General features: G+C 44.8%; 1 protein-coding gene and 1 long non-coding RNA gene across 4 annotated transcripts in view; one reads left to right on the forward strand and one right to left on the reverse strand.

Annotated features, from left to right (window-relative positions):
• OSBP (oxysterol binding protein) overlaps nucleotides 1-23,134 on the reverse strand; it is a 30,111-nt gene extending 6,977 nt beyond the window's left edge. The window contains exons 1-11 of the mRNA XM_072638709.1: nucleotides 22,587-23,134; nucleotides 17,325-17,533; nucleotides 15,714-15,964; nucleotides 11,707-11,905; nucleotides 11,318-11,420; nucleotides 10,940-10,994; nucleotides 10,599-10,730; nucleotides 8,384-8,629; nucleotides 6,822-6,942; nucleotides 1,731-1,834; nucleotides 531-626 (exon numbers count right to left, since the gene is read on the reverse strand). Of these exons, the coding sequence (XP_072494810.1) occupies nucleotides 531-626; nucleotides 1,731-1,834; nucleotides 6,822-6,942; nucleotides 8,384-8,629; nucleotides 10,599-10,730; nucleotides 10,940-10,994; nucleotides 11,318-11,420; nucleotides 11,707-11,905; nucleotides 15,714-15,964; nucleotides 17,325-17,533; nucleotides 22,587-22,969 (1,899 nt within the window). The 5' untranslated portion in view covers nucleotides 22,970-23,134. The remainder of the gene's footprint in view (nucleotides 1-530; nucleotides 627-1,730; nucleotides 1,835-6,821; nucleotides 6,943-8,383; nucleotides 8,630-10,598; nucleotides 10,731-10,939; nucleotides 10,995-11,317; nucleotides 11,421-11,706; nucleotides 11,906-15,713; nucleotides 15,965-17,324; nucleotides 17,534-22,586) is intronic.
• LOC140524290 (uncharacterized) lies at nucleotides 11,899-15,370 on the forward strand. 3 transcript variants are annotated; one of them, XR_011973638.1, is made up of 3 exons: nucleotides 11,899-12,602; nucleotides 13,931-13,981; nucleotides 14,901-15,370. It is a non-coding gene; the product is annotated as an uncharacterized lncRNA (long non-coding RNA). The 3 variants fall into 3 exon arrangements; XR_011973639.1 differs by lacking the exons at nucleotides 13,931-13,981; nucleotides 14,901-15,370 and adding an exon at nucleotides 12,923-13,327; XR_011973637.1 differs by lacking the exons at nucleotides 13,931-13,981; nucleotides 14,901-15,370 and adding an exon at nucleotides 13,068-13,327.
• Nucleotides 23,135-25,488: the final 2,354 nt, after the last annotated feature.

Raw genomic sequence — 25,488 nt, forward strand, 5'->3', positions numbered from 1 at the left:
TTAAGTGTCTACTATGTGCCAGGCATTGTGCTAAGTGCTGGGGATATAAATATTGGGAGAAAAAAAAAAAGTCCCCACCCAGAAAAGGCTTACAATCTAATGAGGGAAAGACAACACATAAAAGAAAGCTGAAAGAGGAAGGATGGGAAAAACACCCAGGGGTAATGAAGTGATGGCTAGCCTAGGAGCCCTCTTTAAATGGAGGCTTTGTGGGTTCTTTGCTCTGTCCTCTAGCCCTCCAGTCTGAGGGCCAAAGGCAGATCCAAAGAGAATCAAGGATCAACAATGTCAAGTCCTACAGTTAAGAACTGAGAAGAAGCCATTGGATTTGTTAAATTAAGAGGCCAATGGTGACCTTAAAAGAATGCTTTCCGTTGAGAAAGAACACCTGGTTGGAAAGAAAGAACTGGGAGGGAAAATAACTCAGAAATTTTCAGAACAGACAAGAAGACAAGGGATCAAAGGCACTGGTGAAAAGGTTATCCGCACACAAGAGCTCATGGAATAATTCTGCTTCTGACTTCTCTTACCTTCCTGGCCACGTCTCGGGAAAAGTAGCTGTAAGGAACAAACTTGAGATTGCACTTGTCTCCTGTCTTGTGATTCACAATGTCGATCTCGCCAGACTATGAAGGGGGAGAAATAAGAGCTGTGGTTTTACTGAGATTCAGATACCTGGGACACATGTCAAATTTCAAATCTGATAATTATTCATTCTTTAACCTGAACATTCCAGAACTAATCAGCTACTGTTTCCCACCGAAGTCACTTTAGAGATAAAAGGGAGCCCTTTATAAAGCAGGGACATATGACAAACGCACATCCTGTAGTGGCTATCCATAGCTTACAGGTAACATAATGTAGGCCTGTAGCAAAGATTTCCAGAGTAAAGTGATAACTGAAGTTTCTAAGTTTACTTTCACAACAACAACACTTCATAACCTCCTTTGCCACACATATTTCCCACTCCCACTTTCTTCTTCATCCCCATCCAGCTAGTCTCTACTGAGCCCAGCAGACACCCTACTAATTTCCCACCTTCAACGCCTGTGCTCTTCTGACCTTATCAACTCTCTCAAATCCTACCATCTCAAGTCAAGCTTGAGGAAACTGCTCTTTCCTACAAGAAACCTTCCCTAACCATTCCAACCCACAGCGAAGTCTATTTCTTATAGATTTTCCACACAGCCCTGAATCATATATTGTTTCATGATATATCCTGTACTGATAGCTTATATTTTCATTTAAATTTCATGTCTGTATAACTTTTCTCAAGCAGACTGTACACTCACCATGAACAGGACCCATGTCTCATACACCTTTGCACTCTAGCACACTGTATACACTTTCAATGAATATTTGCTTAATGAATGAATTTTATAACAGAGTTCTAATGTATTCTTCAGCACATACTCGGATTAGACCTGAAAGGACTTAACAATCATGCTAGTCTTGTTTTACGGAGAAGTAAATAAGAGACAAGTGATTTGTCCAAGATCACAGACCTAGTAATTGGTAGAATCAAAATTCAAAGCCCAGTTCTGACGTGAATTCCATTTATTACCTATATCAGTGGTAAGCAATGCTTTTTACTTACTTTGCCACCTATAACAGATTAACTACTAGAAATTTTGTGGGCCAGTACCATTTACCTTTCATATTTCTCTGCAAAGCAGCAGCTAAGCAGAAGGCCTCTAAACATCAGATACCCTGTGGGCAACTTAACTTACCTGATCTATCCACAATTTGCCCACAATAATGTTGTGCACTGTTGTGGTGACTTTTTTCCAAGTGTAGTGATGACCAGTGGCATGAAATATACAATGGATGCTACCTGGAGGAAGACGGAGACACAGATTACCATCCAAATATCAGACAATTGGCACGACACTGTCATAGAAAGGTAATCTGATCATTTTCCTGCCTCTGACAAGTTATTTTGTGCTTTTCTAATTTGCTCTTTAAGAGAGTGTTATTGTCTTGTGGGCAGCCACCTTGCTGCTATGATGAATTGTGTCCAGCAACCATGCAAATAGAACCTCAATGAGAAACGCATACTAGATATGAAATACTAGAATGAAATACAATCTAATGAAAAATATTTTGACAATTTTATGTCTTGACTGAAAACTATTCACAGCAGCAAAAGTGGAAATTAAAGAAAGGATTCTAACTTTTTGTAAACAACCTTGCATGGACATTTCTGCTTTTGAATGCCAAAGATACTGAAAGGGGCCAGATGAACTCTAACAGATCAAGAAGTCATTGTGCAGCAGTGGAAAGAGCACAAGACTGCTACCTACCAGGAGACATTGCAGCCCTGCCACTTGGTATGTGACAATGAACACGTCATCCCTTTATCACCCTCTCCTCCTCCTCTTCTGGATTTCATAAGTTGTAGCTTTTCTAGCCAAAAGGGACTTTTGAGATAACTCTGATCCAACTTTCACCCTTCCCAAATAACATATTCCAGAAGGAAAAGGGCTTGCTCTGGTCACAGTTAATGAAAAGCACAGATCTAAAACCAAATTTATTTTGGACTGTTATGAAAAGGTGGGAGCTGGGCAGAGAAGAGAGCCAGAAAAGCACCACTCTCTTTCCATGAACACAGTGAAGAGTTTGGACTTAGACCTGCTGGCTATGGCACACTACTGCCATCAGATGACGATGTACCTAAATGGCAGGGGCAGTTCTAGGGTGGTGGTACAGTTGTTTTCTGTTGCATCTGATTCTTCCTGACCCCATTTGGGGTTTTCTTGGCAAAGATAGCAAGCAAGGTTAAGTGGCTTGCCGAAAGATCACACAGGTAATAAGTATCTGAGACTAGATTTGACCTCAAGAAGATGAGTGTTCCTGACTAGGTCTGGCACTCTATTCAGCGTGCCAATTAGCTGCCTCAGTTCTAAAAGTACAAACTCTCAAAACTAAATTCACATTTGATAGATTTAAAGAGTTGAAAGGGATCTTTGTGTCCTCTACTTCAACCTCCCTCATTTTATTAACATTCACTTTTTTAAAATTTTGAGTTCCAAATTTCTCTCCCACTTGCCCACTCCTCCACCACCGAGAAAGGGATGGCAAGAAGGCAAGGGATAAGATATCAATTCTACATGGGAGATCATGCAAAACATTCCATATCAGACATGTTTCCAAAAAAAGGAAAAAAAATAAAGTAAAATTGTTTCAATCTGTACTTATATTTCATCAGTTCTCAATCTGGAGGTAGATACCATTTTTCATCATGGATCCTTTGGAATTGTCTTGAATGACTTGGAATTGACTTGAAAGGCAAATGACTTGAATGACAATGTCTTGATCAGAATAGCTAAGTCTTTCCCATCACTATAGTATTTCTCTTATGATGTACAACATTCTCCTGGTTTTGTTCACTTTGCTTTGCTTCAGTTCGTGTCAACCTTCCCTAGTTTTTCTAAAACCACTCCTCCTAAGTCATTTTTTACAGAGCAACAGTATTCCATCATAACCGTATGCTACTTGTTCAACTACTCCCCAACTGATCGGCATCCTCTCAACTTCCAGTTCTTTGCAACCACTAAAAGTGCTTCTATAGATATTTTTGTGCAAACAGGTCCTTTTCCTTTTCTTTTTTTTTGGGGTACAGACCTAGTAGTGGTATTGTTGGATCAAAGGGTATATGCACACTTTCATAGCCCTCTGGGCATAGTTCCAAAATGTTCAACAGAATGGCTGGATGAGTTACAACTCCACCCTCAGTGCACTATGGTCTTTATTTTTCCACCTCCCTTCCAGCATTTATCACTTTCTTTTTCTGTCATGTTAGCCAATCTGATAGGTGTAAGGGTACCTCAAAGTTGTTTTAATTTGCAATTCTCTAATCAATTGTGATTTGTAGCATTTTTTCATGTGACTATAGATAGCTTCAATTTCTTCATCAGAGAACTGCCTGTTCACATCCTTTGACCATTTATCAATTGGGGAATGGCTCTTATTTTTATTAATTTGGTTGTTCCTTACATATTTGGGAAATATAAATTGCTGTAAATCTTTCCTCCTCCTATTTCCTATTTTCCTTCTAATTTTAACTGCACTGGTTTTTTTGCTTGTGCAATAACTTTTTAATTTCATGTAATCAAAATTATTCATTTTACATCCCATGATCCTCACTATCCCTTGTTTGGTCCCAAATTCTTCCTTATCCATAGATCTAAGAGGTAAAATTTCAGTGCTCCCCAATTTACTTATCTTATTTCACCCTTTATTTCAAAATCATTTACCAATGTTAACCTTATTTTGGCATCTTGACCCCTTCATTTTAAACATGCAGAAAACGAGGCCTACAGATGGTAAGTGGCTTGCCAAAAATATGACATTATGAAGTGATAGAGCTGGAATCTGAAAGCAGACGCTCTGATTCCAATTTTGGGATGTGAAAACTTTATCACAACAATTGTCCTCTTGAAATGTCAGACAATCAATAAGTATTTATTAAGCACCTACTATGTGCAAGGCACTGCGCTAAATTTTGCGGACACAAAGAAAGGCAAAAGACAGTCCTTACTTTCAAGGAACTCACAATCTAGCAGAGGTGGCAAAGAGAATCCTCATGTGAATCCAAATTCTCGTTTGAAAATAAAATTTAGTTAAAAAAACAAAACATATACATCTTGGTTTCCAGCTTCATTCATCCAAACTCCCAAATGCCTTCATTCTACCCCAGCTACATGTAGAGTTGTTTTCATCAGTTTCCATGAGATCAACAATCATTTCTATTCAAATGATTCCCAAATCAAAACATCCAGCCCTTAACTCACTCCTGATCTAGAGGCCCCCACCACAGGCCCTGCTGTGCATTTCCACTCAGAGATTCCATATTCAAGTTCAATACATTCAAACTAGACCTCCTTATCGACCCCTCCCTCCAGAGATCCCTCTTTCTCCCAACACAATCTCAAAATCATTTTGGTGCCTTCCCTCTCCAGTCGCTTGCCAGGCATTGTAAATTCAACATTCATAACACCTTTGGTATCCACCTCATTATCTCCAACTTTGTTGTCATCATTCCAGTTCAGACACTTACCATCTCTTGCATAGACCATTGCAAAAAACTCTTAAGTTAGTCTCTCTTTCCATTTTCTCCCTCTGTCCTATAGAGAGTTGACAAAACAATCTTTCTAAAGCACAGATCTAGACTCCCCTGCTCAAAAGTCTTCACTGGCTTCCTACTGCCCCCTAGGTAAAATGCGAACTTCTCACCTTGGCCAGTAAAGTCCTTGACAATGTGACACCTGCCTAACTTGCCAAGTTTAATTCATAGCCTTACCTTCCAAGCACTCTATGGCCTACCAAACACGTTTGCTGCTAATCTTCCAAACTCACCCCTTAAGTTCTGTGCCAGTGCCCAAGCTAATCAGTCCCCCATATTTGGGATGCCCTCAGAGAACCCTGACCTTACCTCATCTCAGGTTCAGGAGGCCTCTTCTGGGCAGCCATGTTAGCGCTCTTCCCCTACTCCCTCTTACTTTCTGCTTCTCATCTATTTACATGTCATTTCCTGAAGTAGAATGTAAACTCCTTGAGGGCAGGAGCAATTGTTCTTTCTTTCTTTCTATCCTCGGTACTAAGCACAAATGTCTTGCACGCAGCAGACACATACATTTTTGGTTGATTTTAATGGAATGGTACCTTGGAAATCTACTATCAAGTCTATGGAAAAGGACACTGCGGAAAACATTGTAGAAGTTTGGAGACAGCACAGCTGACCTTGCTGCCATCCTCTAAGTGAAAGAATCCCAGGCCTAGCCAGTAACTCTCTGAGATGCAGAACAGGGGATGTGGTGAGGCAGTAGCCTGCAAGTGGGCCAGGACCTCCACCTTCTTGTCACAGTCCCTAGTAGAGAACGGGAAGGGGTAAGGAGGAGACATGGCTGTAATCTAACTCTCCCAGGAACCAGCTACTAATTTTGTAAAACTGAACAAACAGATAGAACATATGTTCCCAAAAGTCTTTCTGAGGAACTTTCATGCGTGGAACAGTACTCTAAAAATTCAAGAAACAGTAGGGATTTAAAAAAACCAAAACCCAATCATATAGAATAACAGGGCTTTTAAAAGTCTTTTTTCTACTTTCCTGAAGCATAGTACAAAGAGATAAAAAGCGGAAGGGACCAATAGAAATGAATCAAGCCTACTTAGCATAAACAATGAGCCAAGTCACCTCATCTGAGGAAACAAACACACTCTTAAGGGCCAATTGTTACAGATCCTGTTCAAGATCATTTGGACCTGAACCCAGAAAGTATCTATCCCTGCATTAAGCTCTCAGGAAGGACCCTTAAGTGGGGGACTACAGTAGGGAGTTATCAACCTAAAGGGGTTAGAAACTCTTTGTCAACTTAAAGAGAAATTTTTTGCTGCACTTTACTCTTCAGTTCAGAGCAAAGAATAGAAGGCTAGCTAACACTAAGCATTTCTAAGAAATTTCTTTTAATTTGGAAGATGTTGAGTAAAACTGAAGAGCCTTAACACATTACCAATAGAAGAAACAAAAGGTATCAATTTTGGAAAATAAAAAATGACCACAATAGAAAAGTATTAACTGTACTAATAATAAAAGTTGGGTTTTTTTTGTTTATTTAACCTAAGAAGTGATTATATTTGAGGCAGAATGCAGAACTGGCTCTCTCCCCTAACCAAAATGACTTGGGGCTTAGAGTTTGAGTTTTTGGTCTAACTTGCAAAAAAGTATTCTAGAGTCATTTTTAAAGTATTTCTAGAGCACTTTAAATCTACAAAGTGTTTTCCATGCACTTGAGACTGCCCCCAGAGGTGGTGTGCCTTACCAAGGGGCATGATGGATAGATATTTGCCACGGAATTTGCTGGTGATTTTGATTTCCTGTCGTAATGTCCAGCCATTTTTGGATTCAGCATGGTGTGCGGCAGCAGGAGGATGGTGGCTCACCTTGAAGAAAAGAGACAGAAAAATATGGAGGAAGAAATGAGTGGGGAAAACTTCCCTTTATGATTCAGAATAGAATCTGTGTGCTGTTAGGATCTCAGAGAATATCTAATCCAATTCATCATTTTACAGATGAAGATGACACCGAAGCATAGAGATAGCAAGTACTATGTCCAAGTTTACACAGCTGGTTGGTAGCAGTCAAGGTGAGATCTTGGATCTCCTAATTTTTGGTCCAAGGTTCTCTGAATGAATGAAGCATTTATTTAGTTCTTTCAATGCACCAAGGCTGGGGATACAAACAAAAAAATAAGATGGACCCTACTCTCAAGGAGCTGCAGTTTCACTGGGAGAAACAGTACACAGGGAAAGCTTCAGCTCCAGTCAGATGGAAAGGTCCCATGGTCCTTAGCTCAAAGCAGCAAAGCAGAGTTGGGCAAGGGCTCTTCTTTAAAGTCAGTTCCACTGATAAAATCCCATCAGTTTCTGAGTTAAACCTTGGACATGCCAAAGATTTGGGTGACAAGAATTTCCTTTCCTGGATCATCAGCAGCTATGACTGCAGAACTAGCAGGGCAGCTTCTAGGCTGATAGTTAAAGGTACTGGGCTGGTGGCAATACCACTCTGGGGCTCTGGGGCAGAGGGTCCTGGACTGTCTCCATCAGGGTCCAAGGGGAAATGGTGGTCAAGGACACATGCAGCTGCCTATTCTCTCTCTCAGGGTGTTCTGCTTCCTCAACTACATTGACTGACCTGCCCCCTGTGGCAGCAGCTAGTTGTTAGTTGGCAAAAATGGTTGTTCCTTTCTCTAAAGGAACCACCTCCTCCTAGGGCTAAGATGACATAGGTCTCTCAGTAGGGGGGTGGGGATGGTGCTGCCACCTTCAGAGTTCCTGTGCCCATCTGCTGTTGGGTGATAGCTTTCTAGCAGTAGTTGCCTATGTTAATGAAGAAGGTGGTCTCTTCTCAACAAGGATTTCTACCCTAATGTTGTCTGCTAGAGGGAAAAATGGGAGACTGGACTGGTATCAAGTCCAGTGGTTTGGGGGATACCAACTCTAAGTTTCATGGTCTGGGATGTTTAGATGGCAGTCAAGGCAGTGGTGAACTGACCAGCACAAGCTGCTCCCTGTCTCCCTCAGGGGGCACTGCTGCCCCAGCTAGGAGGGCCTGCCTGTCCAGGGGCACTGCATCAGGTAACACTCAAAACTAGTCTTGATGCTTATATGCCCAGCAGAGCAAATGGACCCATAAGACTGTCAATGATCACATCTTAAAGGAAAGAATAAAAAAGAATAAAAGACAAGGATACAACAGGTATTTCCAAAAGAGTGGGACACAAGAAGGCAAGTCATTCCACTAACCATGAAGGTTTTCTCCTCCATGTAAAGAGGTTACCATAAGGGCCCCAACATCCTGCACCTTCTCTAGAAGGTCCCTTACTTGTTCACAGAGGGATCGATAACCATTCTCCTCAAGTCGGTCCAGCTCAAAAGTCTCCCCCAGGAGTGGGTTGAACGGCTTGCTGGTGCGGAAGACAGTAGTGGAGTAGGAGGACACGGTGAAAGCTGCCACATAACATAGCTGTTCTAGGGAGTTCTCACATTTTGCAGCTCGGTCTAACAGTTCATGATACTCTAAATCTTCAGTGAGGCGTTGGAGCATGGACAGGGGCTCATTAAAGTTCACCTGACAGGAAAAGAAGAAAATTCCAAATGTATTCAACACATCCACCAAGGCAATAAAATACCACATCTACTGAGCAGTTATTCTTTCACAAAGTAGGAGATGGAGATACTAACAAGTGCAGAGCTTTGGTCAGAGTGACAGAGCAAGGCAAAAGAGAAGCTTTATTTCCAAGATCAGCCTCGCAAATCAATGCCTCCTGTCTCCTATAGAGGGAGCCAGAACTCACAGCAGGTGAGTAGTGAAGAATATACCTTCACATGAACACACCTTCACACTTTGGGAAGAAGAGGGTTTTTTTCAAGCATCTAAGTGTAAAGGAGACTTAATTTTGGGTACAGGAACTTCCCAATTTATAAAGAGATGTCTGAAATTCTTTTTGCAGCTTTAAAATAAGCTGGATATTTAGATGTCTGCACTTTTCCATAGAAACAATATTAAAAATGGTGCTTAGGGTTCCAGGATGGCCCGCTAAAGTTTATTTAGCTCATGTGACTAAGCTATACAGTACTAGTCTAAGCTCTGAGTCCTAGAAATAAGTGATGACATGGTACACAAAGCACAAGGAAAAAGAAGGTTTCTGGTCAAGGCCAGCCCTGGGCAAAACTTCAAAATGGGATTTCCCTTGGGCACCCTCCCACTTTTTTCTGCACTTGCCTCCTCTACAGATGGCCCTCCTTCCTATCCTCTAGCTCTTGAACTGTGCCCCACCACTCTCCTTCAGAGAGTCAAAGCTTCTACCTACTCCAGGCCCCCAACATGTTCCTCTGCGCCCTCCCCAATTCTGATTCTCTCACTGGAGATGATCTCAACCAGAAAGGTGTAAATAAATTAATGCTAAGGTCAGACTCATTGATGGCCCAATAACCCTTTTAGAATAGTTGAACTTTTAAATGTTAATGATGAACTCCAAACCCTAATTCATTGAATTCCATAAGCATTAGCAAAGTCCAGAATTTCGGGCAGTGTGGGTAGGACACAGTATTTTTGTGTAGGTAGCCCCTAAGCAGGTCAGTTCTGTCTGACCTCTTCTGTTGTCACAGCTTCTCACCATCCCCTGCTGCAGAGTCCAGTCTCTAAACCACCAAGTTTTCTCCTCCACTTTCATGGCTCTGGGAGCAAGTGGGGGAAGAGCAGGAACAACTATTCCTCAGGCAAAGTCATTTCAAAAACAAAAAAATCCTGTATTTTCAAGGAAGGCTTGTCCTTATTTTAGGTGATGTCAAAATCCACTCTGTTAATATACGCTACACTGCACCAGCCTTATTTGTAGAGATATTGCTATTCTTTCCCTTTCTTCCTTTCTCAATGGAGAATGTAAACCCTGAGGGAAAGGACTACAGGTTTCATCTCCGTATCCTCTGCACCTCACATAACACCTAGTACAAAGTATTTATTGAGATGAATTGAACTAAATTACACCTGAACCCACAACAGCCACTGAATGGGGAGTCAAAAGCCCTGGGCTCTCACCCTCGCTCCGCTCTGAACCCCAGAGGCTCATTCTTCTCTTCCTGATATGAGGAGGTGAAGTGATGTCCAGCGTCCCTTCAAGCTCTGAGTCCACACTGTTGCTCGTGCAAAGGGAGCCATGCCAGGGCTGCCCACAAGTCTAGCCTTCATGCTAGTAGACAGGAACCACCTAGAGCTGCATTCAGCTGACAGTCACAACTACTCATGTTTCTATAGCCCTGTTAGCTTCACAAAGTGCTTTCTTTACAACAGTCTGGTCAGGTAGGTAGCACAAATATTCCTGGCTTGGAGAAATCAAGTGACTCAGCCAAAGTAACAGAGCCAGTGAGTGCTGCAGCTAAGACTGGCAAGGAAGTCTCTCCTAACCCAAGTCCACAGTGTTTCCACTGGGCTATCTGCCTCTCTGACCAGATCCTGACTGACATGAATCAAATCCCTCTCCACAAAAAACTGTGCAAAGTGCCATGATTCCAGGCTACCCACACAACCAGAACCTCACCGGCATAGGGATCTTGGAGAGTTCCTTTCCAATACAGTTCTTCATTATACTCCATAAGTTGAGGCTGTAGTTTGGCTTATAGGGAATTCGTGTTCTTTTTTCCTTCTTTGTCTCTTCCAGCTGATGCTTATACTGGGGGCAAGATAAAATCCAAGCAATTACTCCCAAGAAACAAAAAAAAGCAACCCTCTTCCCTATCCTGGAAAAAAAAGATGGGAATTCTGTGTTCCTCCTAGCTCTTTTTCAAGTTGGTTGCCACCTCAAGTTCCCCTTGAAGAGCCCCACTGGCCCTTGTCCCTACCCAGTATCTGCTACTAGCCCTTCTCACAATGGAGAGTTACCTGTTCATCCAGGCTGATGTCACTGCTGGCTCCACTGATATTGCTGCCAGTCCGTCTGAATGAATGGAAAAACAGGAGAATTAGACCAGGATTAGAACTATCAAGTTCCCATTCATTCTAGGCATTATCTTTCAAAAGCAAAATGGCTGCTGGACATGTCTTAACAAACAAGTAATCAAAGTGATAGCACTGGGCAAAGAATGGGCTGCAGCGACACACAAAGCTGGCACACAGCCCACCACTGACCAAAGGACCTGGCCCAGTTCCTGGTAGCAAACATCAAGACGAACTTTACTGCCACTGCCACTGAAGCCTCTGACCTCCTGGAGGTCAAGACACTTTGGATCCCATAGAGGCGGAGAGCCAAGATGAACTTACTTGTGGCCCAAGCTCTCAGGCATGGTGATGATCTCAGGAGCATCAAAGAATTCATTGTCATCATCTTCATCACTCATATCTCCTTTGCCAGAACAGATCTGATCTGCAAGGGGAAGGCCAGGCTGACACTCTTTATCTTCATTTTCCCAACATCCTGAGCATTCTTAATGCTAACCATACACAGCAAGCAGGGACAGAGAAAAGGCAAAGGCAGAGGCCAGCCTGCTGGAGATCACACCAATTTTATGCAGAGTAGAGAAACAAAGGGAATGGGGCAGTGGCACTGGAGCCAAGGGGTTAGATACTCTGTGTACTGGTAGCAGTAGACAGCCTCTAAGGGATGCAACAGGCCTGTCCAACAGGCCAGCACAGGCCTACTACTTGCTTACCTTTCACAGAACCAGCACTGCCAGGGGCACTGGCTGGCAGCACCGTGGCACCTCGGAAAGCCCTCTCTAGGTGGTTATGCTGTTTGGCCAACTGCTCCAAGGTCTCCTCCAGGCGGATACGCTGGTCTCTTTCATACTGCAGAGACTTCTGCCACTTTTTGCTATGCGTCTGGGCCAACATCAGGAAATCCCTGCAGGCCTAGATGGCAACAGAATGGATGAAGGTCATTCATCTGATCTCCTAAGAGTCCCACTGAGTAAATGACTCCCATGCTGAGAAACTTTACCCTGGCTGGTCATGGTGAATTCCCTAGGATCAATGATGGCCACCTTCTCATTATAATCGAGGTCAAATCCAGGAGAAAAGAACATTTCATCTATTCATTAATGCTCTTATAGTTACAAAGACCAAAGAAATGACAAAGGAGTAGCAAATCTGGCCATGGGACTTGTGACATCACAAATGATGACATCTATCCCTACAGATGAGATCACGTGGCAAACAGAGAAACAAAAAGATGACAAGAGTAATCAGCCTTTCACAGAGAGAGCTGAAGGGCTACGGCTGCAGAACGCTGTACCGAGCAGGCAAGAACATCTGGCCAAACTAAATGAAATGGGCCCCAAGTGGGTGATGTTTGGGGCTTGTTTTAAGGAGATGCCTCACTAGTTCGAAGTTTAAGGGTGACCTAGGTAGAGCGGGAAGAGTAAATTCTTTGTCTCTAGCCTTCTCATGTAATAGAGGGGTGGGAAGCAAGTCTTAAAGTACAACTGAGAGAAAAAGAAAAGTGTCTGATGTTTCAAACTTTAGAATCACAAAAGGATCATCTCTTGAGATCAGGTCACCTTCACCTTGATCAGACCAACTGGGAAGAAGAAAATGAGAGTGGAAATCAGTGAGTCCAGGTCCCTTATTTTACAAAGAAACAAAACAGAAAAATTTTAATACCTAGAAAACAGCTCTAAGGATGCAGCAAACCTACTCCTCCTTGGGATAATGCTTCTCAGTTCAATGTATTTTCGCAGTTTCACTGCACCAAACATGGAAATCTTAATATACAGACTCTAATTTACCATTAAGTGGGAAATTAAGGGCATTCAGACATTAAGCACACTGCATTTTACAGAATGCTAAAATCAGAAAAGGGGGAGGGCAGACCAGGGAGAGATAATAATAAGCAAAGCCAAAAGCCAATGGCCGAATTTTCCCTTCCAGGCTCAGGCTGGATGCTTCCACCCTTAGGAAGCTTTACCTGAGAACTCCCCTCACCCTCAACTCAAAGGATTTTCTCCCTCCTCAAAATTTTCCTCCAGCCTTTTTCTGTATCTCTCCACTGAACGAATCAATCCCCACCTTGTAGGACATTGGTCTGTGGCCATGCCTTGGCCCCCTTCCCTACAACAGCACACAGGACCTCCTTCAGAGCAAGGCTCGACAGCTGCTCAGCTTTGTGGTCCCGGGACTGCACACAACGCCTCATCCATATTGCCACTGAAGGGGACATACAAGTGCCTAATGACCACAGCTTAAAAAATGAAGAAATAATAATCCCCAAGAGTCCAATATGCATATGGGAATGTTACTGAGAGAAACGATGAAAATTAAAGAATGTTGAGCAAATTTTAAAATAAGAATGTTTTTATTTAGATTTTGAATTATGTTTACGTACTGAGGAAATTTTCTCCCCTTTTTCAATATCTAACATTTAAACAACATTTTAGGATTCATAAAGCACTTTATTCATTTTAGTAGGCCAAGAATTATGAACCCACTGTACGTGCAACACTATTATAAATTGGGGGAGATAGACAATTCAATAAGACCAAGTTCCCACTCTGATGGCCTTCATACACATGTATAGCTATAACTCAAAAGCACAAGAGAGTGAAAGTATGGCCTGAGAGAATGAATGCTAGCCCTGGAGCCAAGAGAAGCCTGGACCTGAGATACTGTCTCTGACACTGACAAACACAAAGATTATTATCCCCATTTTATAGATGAGAAAACAGAAGCTCAGAGCTTTGGGGAACTTGCCCATGGTCACACAACCCATAAATGCGAGAGGCAGGAAGCAACCCTTCCTCTTGTCTGACACCAAGCCTAGCACTAGGAGGGCTACCCCACACTGCTACGTCACTGGCACTGCTTTCTTATCATTTCTTTTAGGAAAAGCTCCAAGTGAGCTTATTTCCTACTGACTTAATCACCTATTTTTTTATACAGGGAGACGTTGTCACAAGAGCACAAAGGCAGTTAAAGGATATCTTTCAAAAGGTAAGTCGTTTTGGGGAAAGACAATGGGCTTGGGAGTCAGAGAGACGAGTTCAATGGTGGAGGCATGCAGAAACAATGGAGGTCACCCATCTTTCTACATTCCTTTCTCTTGAGCAGATGGCTCAAACAAATTGTTTTCTTGCTACCTTCTGAGGTTTAGAGAATTCCCAACTCAAGCTGAACAGGTGTTAAACTCTTACTACATGTACAGAAGAGTGCTAGGGACTGGGGGAACTAAAAAGTCTCTGGGCTCATGGTATTTATAATCTTGTAATCCAGAATAAAAGCAGATAGGCAGCACAGAGAAAGGAGTGGTGAGTATGGAGCTGGGAAAAGACTCCAATTCCAAATGCTGCCTCTGACACTTGGTAACTGTGGGCTAAATCACTGAGCTTCTCTGAGCCCCAGTTTTCTCATCTATCTCACAAGGCTGTCATGAGGATCAGATGAGCCCTTGTGCCAACTCTCACAATATTTACACAGTACAAAAGTAAAACCAAAATGTTATGGGAGAAGGAGTTCATTACTGACTAGAGATATCAAGGACGGCTTCCTGGAGGAGGTGGCATCTGAATTGGTCTTGTAATGCAAAAATTCACCAGGCCAGAAGCGGGTGGGAAGGCATTCTAGCTATAAGGATATCTACAGTATCTGTTGAACATTTTAGAAAAAATAATATGAAAATATAAGTTACCAGCTTATTTAGTAATAAAGGGAATAACTGAAACCACTTACAGTTATCCTGCTAATTAGAAAAATTCAGGTATTTAGAAGCTAAGCTGAACTAAACTAGTTTTAAAGCACATTTCTTAAAACTCTCAAAACTAGACAGACAGACCTCATGAAATAAATGGATATGTAGAATTTAGAGGTGGAAGGGAACCTTGAAGTCTTTTCATACAACTCTGTCCTTTTACAGATGAAGAAACCAAGACGTGAAGAAGGGAAGTGAGTTGTCCAAAGTCACAGTAAGGAGCAGAGTGAGGATTCAATTCTAGGTCCTCTAATGGTAAATCTAGCAGTTTTTCACTGTATCTCACCACGTGTTCATTTCATGTAAGAGGAAAAAACTACTCAAATATTTTTCTCAAGAATCTTTCTCCTCTCCATAATGTTCCTAACACTTAAGTGAGACCTGAACAAGATATCTTCTCAGGCTGGTTGCAATTCTATCTCCATGCTTGTACTGCACTTACCAGTATCTGGAGGTCCTAAAGAGGTAACAGAACTGTTCTGTGTTTCCCTAGCATGTCACCTAACAAAGCAGAGGAAGTATTCTCCCAACACTCCAGATCCACCTGTGGCAGGAAACTCTCCAACACTTCCCTCTCCCCACTTACAGAATGGTCCCCAAAGTGGAAAAGATTTTTCTTTGTAACAATGAATTACCTCTGAAAGCAAGTGGGAAGAATGAATAGCATCCTCAAGCTTTCTAAGGTTTCCTCCCAAACTTTATCTACCAGCCCAGTTTACTCCACTCTGGGTCAATAGACACAAGCAAGGCAGGATCCCCCCAGAGCCCTTCTGTCTACCTGAGCAGGACACAAAGGGTCATTTCAGCTGGGCATCCTGTTCCCCTTTAAGCCACAAGCCTAGTAATTCTAGTTCCAGGAGCACTGAAGCGAAGCCTGATGTTCTATGCTACAGAGGCTCCAATTTCAGCATATGCAGGAGTTTATATTCTAGTCAGGAAAGGGACCAAGGGGCCACACGGTATGAGGTTTGCACTTACATTAATCATGGCATTGGATGTGATCCTGAAGAGCGTGGCACGTTCATTGACCTGCTTGATCTTTTCGTTACTTTCAGCAGGCAATTTGAGGGACTCTAGCTCACTGAGGGACCGCTGGAGAGCTGTGCCATGCTTGGCGATCAGGTCATTGCATGTGCTCAAATCCTCCACTTTGCTGGAGAGGGTCCGGAGGGTATTCTGTAGTTCTGTCTTATCCGTTTGAGAGACTGACTCTTCATCTCCTGATTCATCTGTGGGAGAAACAAAATAAATGTGATTCTGCACTGAGGCATATTTTCCAGGGAACCAGTCAGGAGTACACCAATTCTGGACACACCTAAAACTGATGCTTATCATGTTTGGAGCCCTAACCAACTTGGAGGTCCTAGTAAGACTAGATGAGTACCTGATTACAGGACAGGGTTGAGGAAGGGAAAGCTTAATGGTTCCTGGGCTCAGGAGTGGGTTATTAGAGCCTTTTACCTCTAGTTTGCCGTTCCAATCCAGCCCAAGCTGACTGTTATTGAAAATCCACTACCATCTCTTGGCTGTTCGTTGGGCCCTGTATGAAATGAGTTGAGAATCTCAGTCTAATTCCTTGTGGACAAGAGTCCACATCACAAAATCCAGAACTGGAACTAAATTACCACTAGTAAAGGTGGCTCAGGGGTCAGAGATTTCAAAGGATGTTCATCTAAGACCTGGGAAACTGCAAAAGGCAGTACTATGGTGACAAATTCTCTAGTACTTAGGACTAGATAATGAAGTCTAGCCCTATTGATTATTAGCACTAGGAATGTAATAGCTCACTTAAATTAGCATTAAAAAGTGATGAAATCCCTCCCTAATGACAGAGAAAGGCCCAAGTTCAAATGAAATCTTAAACACAAATTTACAACAATGTGCTATCTTTGCCATGTGAACCCTAAAAATGGCATGACAGTGAGGAGAAAATAGTCCTATAAATGACCACCCTAACTCAGTCTACAAGTAACCATTCAATTCAGCTTGACCAAAATCACTAATGTCCAAGTAGGGTACTTTGCCAATTTCCCTGGAGGACTGTTTGGATGGAAAATCAAGAGCATACAAATGTAATTCACTTTACAGAAACCAAAGCAGCAATGGGACTTTCCGGTATGGAGGTCTGCAACTACTATTTTATGTTATACCCAATGATTTAGACTCAAATGAAGTCAGAGGATGCCCTCAAGCCTAGGATATGGGACTTAGGATACAATGAATAATTCATGAATTCAGAAATCAAATCCTACAACACTAAAGTGAGAAGTAAGCGAAAATGCTACTGGATCCAGATTGTGAGTTTATAGTAACCCAAAGATTAAGGCATTAGTCAAAGGTGTTTCTTGAACCTGTAAAGTCATATTAAAGCATCAGGTAGACAGTATACATTAAAAAGAGAAAAGTTATTGATAGAATACATCTACAAGAATACTGCTATGAGGTGATGGAAACGTGGGGAAACTGTAGCTAAAAGACACAAGGGAACAGCAGGTCAACTTTAAGTTCCAATCAGCAGAACATGATGGGGCCAAAGCAGACTGGGGAGTTCACCACGTACATCTCTCTTTCCTTTCTGCCCCCACTTACCTGACTCTGCCAGCATCTTCACAGCCTTTGCCTTGGCCAGTTCCAAGGCTGTCACCCAGCGTTGACGCTCTACTTCTGAACTGGCCTTCAGGTGGTAGGTCTGAGCCCCACCATTAGAGATGATGAAGTTGCAGGAATCCTCTACAGTGATATTGGCTGTGGCCAGGTTGATGGTTCCTCGGCAGGTGTGACGCATTTCTGCCTTTGATCTACACCACAGAAACAAAAGACAAGCCAGATAGAATGTAGGGTTGATAATCTATCCCTCATCACATTCCTTTTCAATACTCTAAGACATCTGCAATTCTAGTTAGGGCTTTTTTGTCTGATTCTAAAATGCAAGTCAAACCTATGTGAGGTGGTGTTCCCAGCCTATAAATGCTAGCTCTGAGGAAGAAAACACCCTGCTCTGTCTTACCTCTGGCTAAATTATCAGTAGAATTTCTTTTTATTGATGAAGTTGAAATGGCTAAGTACTTTGGTTACTTCTCACACTCTCCTAAAGGGCTAAGTATAAGATGTAGCACCTTTACAAGGTGTTTTATGCAACATATTTGCTACTTATAAGGTGTTAGGCTTAAGTATCCACCGCCCCCCTCTCCCCCAGCCCACTCTGCAACTAATTCCATGAGGTAAGGATGAGACAACATGAAAACTTTTATTCTGGGTTCTAATACCAGGCTCAACTCAACTATTCTGTGTGAAAAGCCTCTCACACCTTTTCGAATTGAAGCTCAGCAAATGCAGCGTGGAGCTGCTTCTCAGCCTAAAGTACAATTTATGTTTTGTTGGGGGCAAGGAAAGAACAAGTAGCCATTGTCTTTCTGGTATAGGCTGCTTTCTAAGACCCACTAGCTCTCTTTATGAGAAGCCCTACTCCTTCTTAGCTAGGTGAGATACAAACGACCTGCTTCTGATCATTGGTGTAAAAGTTCCCCTGAGCTTCCTGACTGGCAGATCTATTAATAGCACTAACTTCTGGAGCTTTAATGCACTGCTCAGTGACACAACAACCAGCAAGAAATTTTTCATTAAATAATAAGCCTCAGTTAAATCTCTATGTTTACAAGGGAAGCAGAAATGTGCAAGGCTCTGGAACTCTAACACTAACTCAACATTCCCATTTTACAGATATTCATTGATCTGGCCCCACCAATAAAAAGCAGCCTGGTTACTGAGACTGCATTCTGTCCAACCCAGGAACACAAAGAGATCAAAGTCCCTTATAAACCCCTAGCTTTCTCCCTAGCTAGGAGACCAACCACACCTGAATTCCTACATGCCACAAAGGGCACACTTTGCACCCCTTCTCCAAAAATATTCAGAGGTGCTGCAAAAAAGTATTCTTACTGTGCTCAGGAGAATCCAGTTTTTTTCCAACCGCTCAGTGTCTCCCCCACCCCCTGCAACTATGGAAGAAAGTGAGGCTTCTCAACAAACCATGCATTTCCCTTTCCTCTACCTGATATAGGAGTAACATGAACCCATGCTGCAGGCTATCTGCACTCCCCTCAGGCTTCAGTTACTCTATGAATAATATAAGCCAAATTCCAGGCACACAGCTGACACACAGGCTCACCCTTCCAAGGGCAGCACCTGGCGCCTTCATCACATTCCTTCTTCTTGGCAATTTCCACAAGCTACTTCATGGGAATCTCTTGTACCCAGTGTGATATCCCTAAACTAACCACTTAATATTTGGAAAGTTTTTCTGACCACCATAAAGGAGTGTGGTTTTCAAGAGCCCACTAGTGAGGCCTGCTTCAATTTAGTTCTGTTGAGTTCAGGTATCTGCTTCTAAATGCCTAGCTAATAAGGAGAGACATGATGCTCATGAGATTGGGGAGTTCTTAAGGGAATGGTATTTCCTAACCTGAAAGCTTTTCCCTTAAAAAATACAGTTGAGATCATGGAACCTTGGATAAAACCAGAGGATTTATACCTCAGGGTCTAGAAGACTAGGCAGATGCTTCATTTCCAAGACCTTGAATGCCATGTATAAAAACACATTACGGTAGCTGGTGATGCAGGGGCACAAGAAACAAGGGCTGAGAACTAGACTGGCAAGAACAAGGAGGAACTCTTCAGGAAGTATGGGTGTAGCAAAAGTATGACTAGCCTCACAGGGATTGCTTTAGAAGGGGCAGATGTAATGAAAAAGCAGCTTCCACACCGAGCTTTAGGGTTCACAAAGCATTTTCCTTACTACGACTCTAGCAGTACAAGGTTTATCATCCCCATTTTACATTAGAGGAAACCAAAACCGGAGAGGTTAAGTGCCATCAAATGACTCAGAGCTGACAGCTGGCAGAGTTGGGACTTGAACTCAGGTCTTCTGATTCTGAGCCCATTGGTCTTGGACCTCCACCATACTGCATAATTCGTAGATATATAAAGGGGCAGTCTTACTGAGGGCATGAAAATCACAAGTCTGGCTAGCAAGCAATATTGTAGCTCTCGGTGATAACCTAAGAGCCTGTTGGCTAGTTGGCACTAAGAAGAATTGTCCAGTCAGCGGACAAGGTAAATCTATAGAATCAGTTCTCAAACTTTTGGGACTCAGGACACCATACTTTTTTCTTTAACCAGGTATCTACTGATGCTTACAGTATTAAAAACAAAAACATTTTAGTAATATTATATTAATAGTTTTGACCTCATGTCCCCTGAAAGAGTCTCATGGATCCTCAATGGTTCATACTTTGAGAACCACTGATCTACATTTGTATCTCAATATGTCTTGAGTGATATTTTATCTGCAGTCAGAGACTGGTTGGAGAATTGACAAGAGTTCTCTGGGACTATGACAATAAGGTTACAGGGATGTCCAAGACCCTAACAGACTAAATGGATGTGGCAGGAATCTGGGTCAGGGAAAAAACACCACAAAAGTCAAAGCTTCCTTGTTCATATGCCATTTTTTGGAGAGGAAGGAACTAGATGAGGTGAGGCAAAATTTAAGTCTAAATTCTGCCCTCCCATCAGGCTGATATAAGAAAAATGACAGGATGAAAAAGAATCTGACTGCTAGCCCAGTGACTAGCAGGAAGGAGCAGAAATGCAGAGTTGGCTAGCTGGTACTACACTTGCACTATAGTGTGAGCCATGAGTTTCCTGAACTCTGAAGTGGATAGTGTTTTGGAAAAGGCCCCAATTCAATTCAACAAACGTTTGTTAAGCATCTTATACGAGTCAATCCTACACTATGGTACACTCAATACCCAAGATCTGTGAATGCAATTATTACAGTCCAATAACCCATTGTCTTCTACTGAATACTTCTGTCCAATTAAACTAGTACCCAAATTTTGGGGTTTTGGCAGAGCTAGTTAAACTCTCCGGACCCCTCTTTTTCACTGAGTTGCACTTAATATAACCAACAAAAGAAAGAGGGGACATGGGCAAGGGGTGGAGAGGAAGAGTCCTGTTAGGGACTAACTAGCCAGATTACACATTTATATGGTAGATGCATTTTTTGTGGGGGGCAATCAGGGGTGGGACTTGCTCAGGGTCACACAACTACTACCTGAAGCCAGATTTCAACTCAGGTCCTCCTGACTTCAGGGCCAGTGCTCTATCCACTGGGTCACCTAGCTACACATACACCTGGAAGTGTATTGTATATTGCTGATGACCTTAATATGTTGTGCAAGACTGCAGTGTTAAGTTTGAATTTTTAGGACTGTGGAAAAGACAAGAGTACTCTATGAGAGAGCCATCATTACTACTGGAGTAACCCTCCCACTTAACCAAAGAACAACAGAACTGATCGTAACAAAGAGATCTACAAATCAATTGAGCAGATAATGTAGAGTGTGAAGGATGACAGGACTCTATCAAGCATTAAAAGAGCTCATCAGACTACTAAGAATATTGTGGAGAAGACTTGTGCTTCATGTACCACATGGCATTTGAGGTCCCCTTGGACCCAAAGATTCCATAACTCTGATCACAAAGGAGTAGAAGTGAATAGGACCTACCTTCTTAAGCCAATCATAAACCCCAAAGAAGGGGAGGCAAAGTTCAGGCAAACCTCAGGAAGAAAAGGAAGGCAGGGGAGAGCACTGAGGGCAGTAACAACCTCATTTCTGATAGGAATGGTCTTTGTGTTTAAGTAGAGGTGGAGGACACATTAGCTCATACAACTGAACTGAAAAGGGTGAAAAACCAGTCTGAGCTCTAGAGTAGGTGGGAAGGGAAGATGTCTACAGCCCTTTCTAGCTCTGACATTCTGTTGTTTCTAAAGTTGGAAAGAATGTTTGAGTTTCCATAGGGTAATATTTATTGAGTTGATAAAGCTAGTCTCCTTTTAAAAAGAGCGTTAATTCTGTGTTGATTATTCCTAGCAGGTCATGTATATTTATTTGTGTGTGTGGAGTTATGCTGGCAGTATGTAGTGTAAAGTGGACTGGCCTAAATGAAGTTAAATTGGGTTTCACTGAATAACAACTGCTGAACTGAATATAGGGTAAACCTGTTTGTCTTCTGGGCAAGATGAGTCTCCACATGTGTGCCGGGAGCTATGCTCCTCAGTGTTGATCATTCTTGTGCTTTACTTAGATCCTATCTGTATCTACTGGTGTACTGGGTAAAAAGCACACATACACTGGATCAAGCACGCTGGAGATCTAGGCAGTAAGGTCTGCTACAGGGACCTGCCTCCGGGGTGGACTGCTGGGTTTTGTAGATGAGCTGGTGCCTGTGATTAGCTTTGTGGGATTACTGCAAAGGGAACCCAAGTGCAAGCAGAAAGTTTGGTTGGGCGATGACCATTTGCTGAGTTGACCTGAATTTGAGGCGGAACAGCCGGAGTGCGCGCTGACCGGTGCTGCTGGTGTCTGTCTCCGGCCGGGCAGGGGTACGGTGTAGGGAAAGGGAACACCGGCCGAGCCCCAAGTGGAAAGGTTTGTTTGGGTTTCTCTACGGCAGCAGTAACGTCGGCGGAGCCCAGCACAGGGCGCTCCCGGGTGTTCTGCTGATAAGCACCGGTGCCTCTGCCGGGGTTGATTAGTCCCGGGTGACTGTGTGTGTGTGTGTGTCCGTGTCAAAGTCAACACTGCGCTCAGGAGGGTTGGGGGCAGACCCTGGGGATGGGGAAGGCACCTCGGCCACCCCTTTACTGCCTGCGTGACCTTGGTCGGGGCAGGCCCTCAGTTTCCCTCCCCCTCCCGTCCCAGTAAAGCGGGGGTGGGGGGAGGGGTGGGCCCGAGGCTCGGGCTGGCGGCGGGGGCCCTGAACGCCGTGCCCAGGCGCTGGACTAACCTGTAGTAGCTGAGGAGCCCGTTGCTCAGCACGAACCAGCGACGCTGGTAGCCCTTGATGTAATTGGTCCATTTGAAGAGCCAGCCCTCCCGGGCCGAGCCTGAGCCCGAGCCCCCGGCCCCGCCGCCCGAGCCCCCCGTGGGCGGAGCCGGGGCGGGGCCGGCCGCCGACCCTCCCCCGGCCGTGGCCGCGGGCCCCTGCGCTGGCCCGGGGCCTCCTCCCGACGCGGCCGCCGCTATGCACGAAGCTATTCCGGGCCCGGGCCCTGAGTCTCCGCGTCCTCCTCCTCCTCCAGCTGCGGCCGGCCCCGAGCCTCCGCTGCCCGGCGCGGCGCCCACCGCCGGGCCGGGCCCCATCACTCCCCGCAGCTCAGTCGCCGCCATCGCCCCCAGACACCGGCCTCGGCGACCCCGCAGCGGCAGCTACAGCACCCGGACTCTGTTACACACACACACTCTCACACACACACTCACACACACACACACACAAAACACACACACACACAGAGGAGCGCAGCAGCCGCGGCCGCCGCGCAACGTCCACGCCCCGCCTGTTCAGCGACCGGGAGGCGGGACCAGCAGCCGCGCCGGAGTTCTTGCATTGGTGCGTGCAGCCGCCACTCGGACAGTTGCCCCTCGCCATTGGCGCTTCTCTCAGGCTGGTCGGCTAGCCCCACCCCAAAGTACACCTGGGTGGGACACTTCCGCCAGAGGTTCCGCGGATTGGATGGTAGGGAAGCCGATCACACCCAGGTCCTGCTTCATTGGCCCTGGGGATTGGAAGTCGTCCTCCCTCACGTAGGAAGAGAGAAATGGACCCAACCAGTTGCGTAGTTGATTGGCCCTGGCTTCCGCCACTCGTTTTAGTTTATGTCTCCGTCACCGCCACGTCACCCCGTTCCATCACTCCTTCCTCATAGCCTCTTCCGCCCTCACCGATTGGTTGTTGGGAGCCTGCTGCTCTGCCTTACTCGAACATTTACTGAGCCAATCAAGGTCCTGGTGGGTAGGAGCTTTTCGACATCCTCACTTTTTACTGGTGAATGCTGTTGCCACTCACTGAGTGGCCCAGAGGCGGTTCTGAGGGCCAGGGCTGATGGGGACCCTTGCAGAGAGTGAGGAGGCGGGACTTCGGAACCCAGGAAAACTACTGGCTCCGGGGTCTTGACATATTAGGCTTGTTGATGCTGATCAATGGCAGCTCTGGGTTCCAGAGCAGCCAATCCAAGCTGGGACTAGGGCTGTGGGTGTGGTCTCCTTCGGACCGAGAAGAAGCGGGGTGTACGGACGCGAAAAGAGAAGCCTGGGTTAGCGCAGGCGCAGTGCGGACGGGGCCTTCTCTTGTCAGGCCTGTCTGCCTTCCCTTTGCCCTCTTTAGGGAGGAAACGCAGGAGGCGTCCTGCTCACTCCGGGCTCCGGAATCCTTTATATAGGCAGGGGCTTCTCAACACCTGGTTTTCGAAGGGTAGACGCAAGCTTAGAGGGCCCCTGGAAATGCAGGTATGGGCAAGGCCTGTGCCCACAACACTCTCTCCACTCCTCCGCTCCTGAGCGCCCCGCCCCAGCCCCTCCCCCTCTCCTTCCACGACTGCTGGGTCGCCCGAGGCCCAGCTTTGGCCCCTCCTCCTCCTCGGCTCCGCCCCTGCCCCCTCTCCTGGCTTCCGGTTAACGAGGCTTTGGCCTCGCCGCCACGGAGCCAGCCCGTGGGAAACCCCCGCCCCGCTCCTTCCACCCTATCCCAGTGCTGAGCGGGAGAGGGAAGCACTTCGGTCTCCGGGCTGGGAGCGGCCCAAGCCCGCGGCCTGACCCCGGCCCGGAGAACCCGATATGGGACTCTCAGCCGGGCCGTCGTCTTGTCGTTTCGTGGGTGAGGAGCAATACAACAAAAGGCCCACAGTGTGAGCACCCAAAGCAGGGCTGGATCAGGCTCTGGGGGCGCTGGGATGGCCCGGAGCCACAACTAGGGCAGGGCCTGTGGTGCTTTGGTCTCCGTTGCCCTTCTGCCAGAGGCGCACACTCTTCTCCCCGCCTTCAGCCGGCCGCGGGAGGCTTGTCCCTCCACGAGGACCCAGGGTCTATAAAGAGAGGACTCCCCCTTCCACCTCCGTGCCCAGTCCTATCCCCCATTGCCTTTCTGCCCTGCTACTTGTAGAGGTTTTCTGGTGGAACTATGTTCTTCCCACCTCCTTTGGGACTGACTCCCCAGCCCTGCCACCTGAATTTCCCTGAATGTAAGTTACAGAGGTGACCAGTTTGCCATGCCCAGCTCTTTATGTATGGACTTGAATAACTAAGCCACTTAACCTTACCCAAACTTGCGTTTGCCCATTTGCTAAATGGGTACTTCCTGCCTCACTACGATAGAAGTCCTTTGTCAACTTTAAAGCCTTATAGAATTGTGAGTTGTTGTGATTAGAAAGATGAAATCAGTCAGAGAAACTGCCACCTTTAAAGGTCTTAGCATCTTGGAAATTCTGACGGGCACTCATGCAGTATGTTCATTAGGTGCCCATGCTTTGGAACAAGACGTGCCCCATAATTATGGGCCAGACTTACACAACTCCCTTGGGGAGCCAGGAATCAAACCCACTCACTGCCTTCTGTGACTCTTTATTCTGCCCAGATTCATCAGACACCTACTAGATGTGTGACCTTGGGCAAGTCTGCCTCAGTTTCCTCATCGGTAAAATGGGCATTGTCATAATATCTAACTCACAGGGTTGTTGTGGGGTCAAATGAGTTAGCATATGTAAAGCACTTTGCAAACCTAAAAATGCCATATAAATGCTAGCTGTTGTTATTATTTCATGAAATGTCTCCCATTAATCTGCTTTCCATTATCATCCAGGTTCAGGCCAACATTACCTCATACCTAGATTATTGCACTGGCCTTCTAATTGGTC

This window comes from Notamacropus eugenii, chromosome 2 (genome assembly GCF_028372415.1).
Source record: "Notamacropus eugenii isolate mMacEug1 chromosome 2, mMacEug1.pri_v2, whole genome shotgun sequence".
Classification (NCBI taxonomy): Eukaryota; Metazoa; Chordata; class Mammalia; order Diprotodontia; family Macropodidae; genus Notamacropus; species Notamacropus eugenii.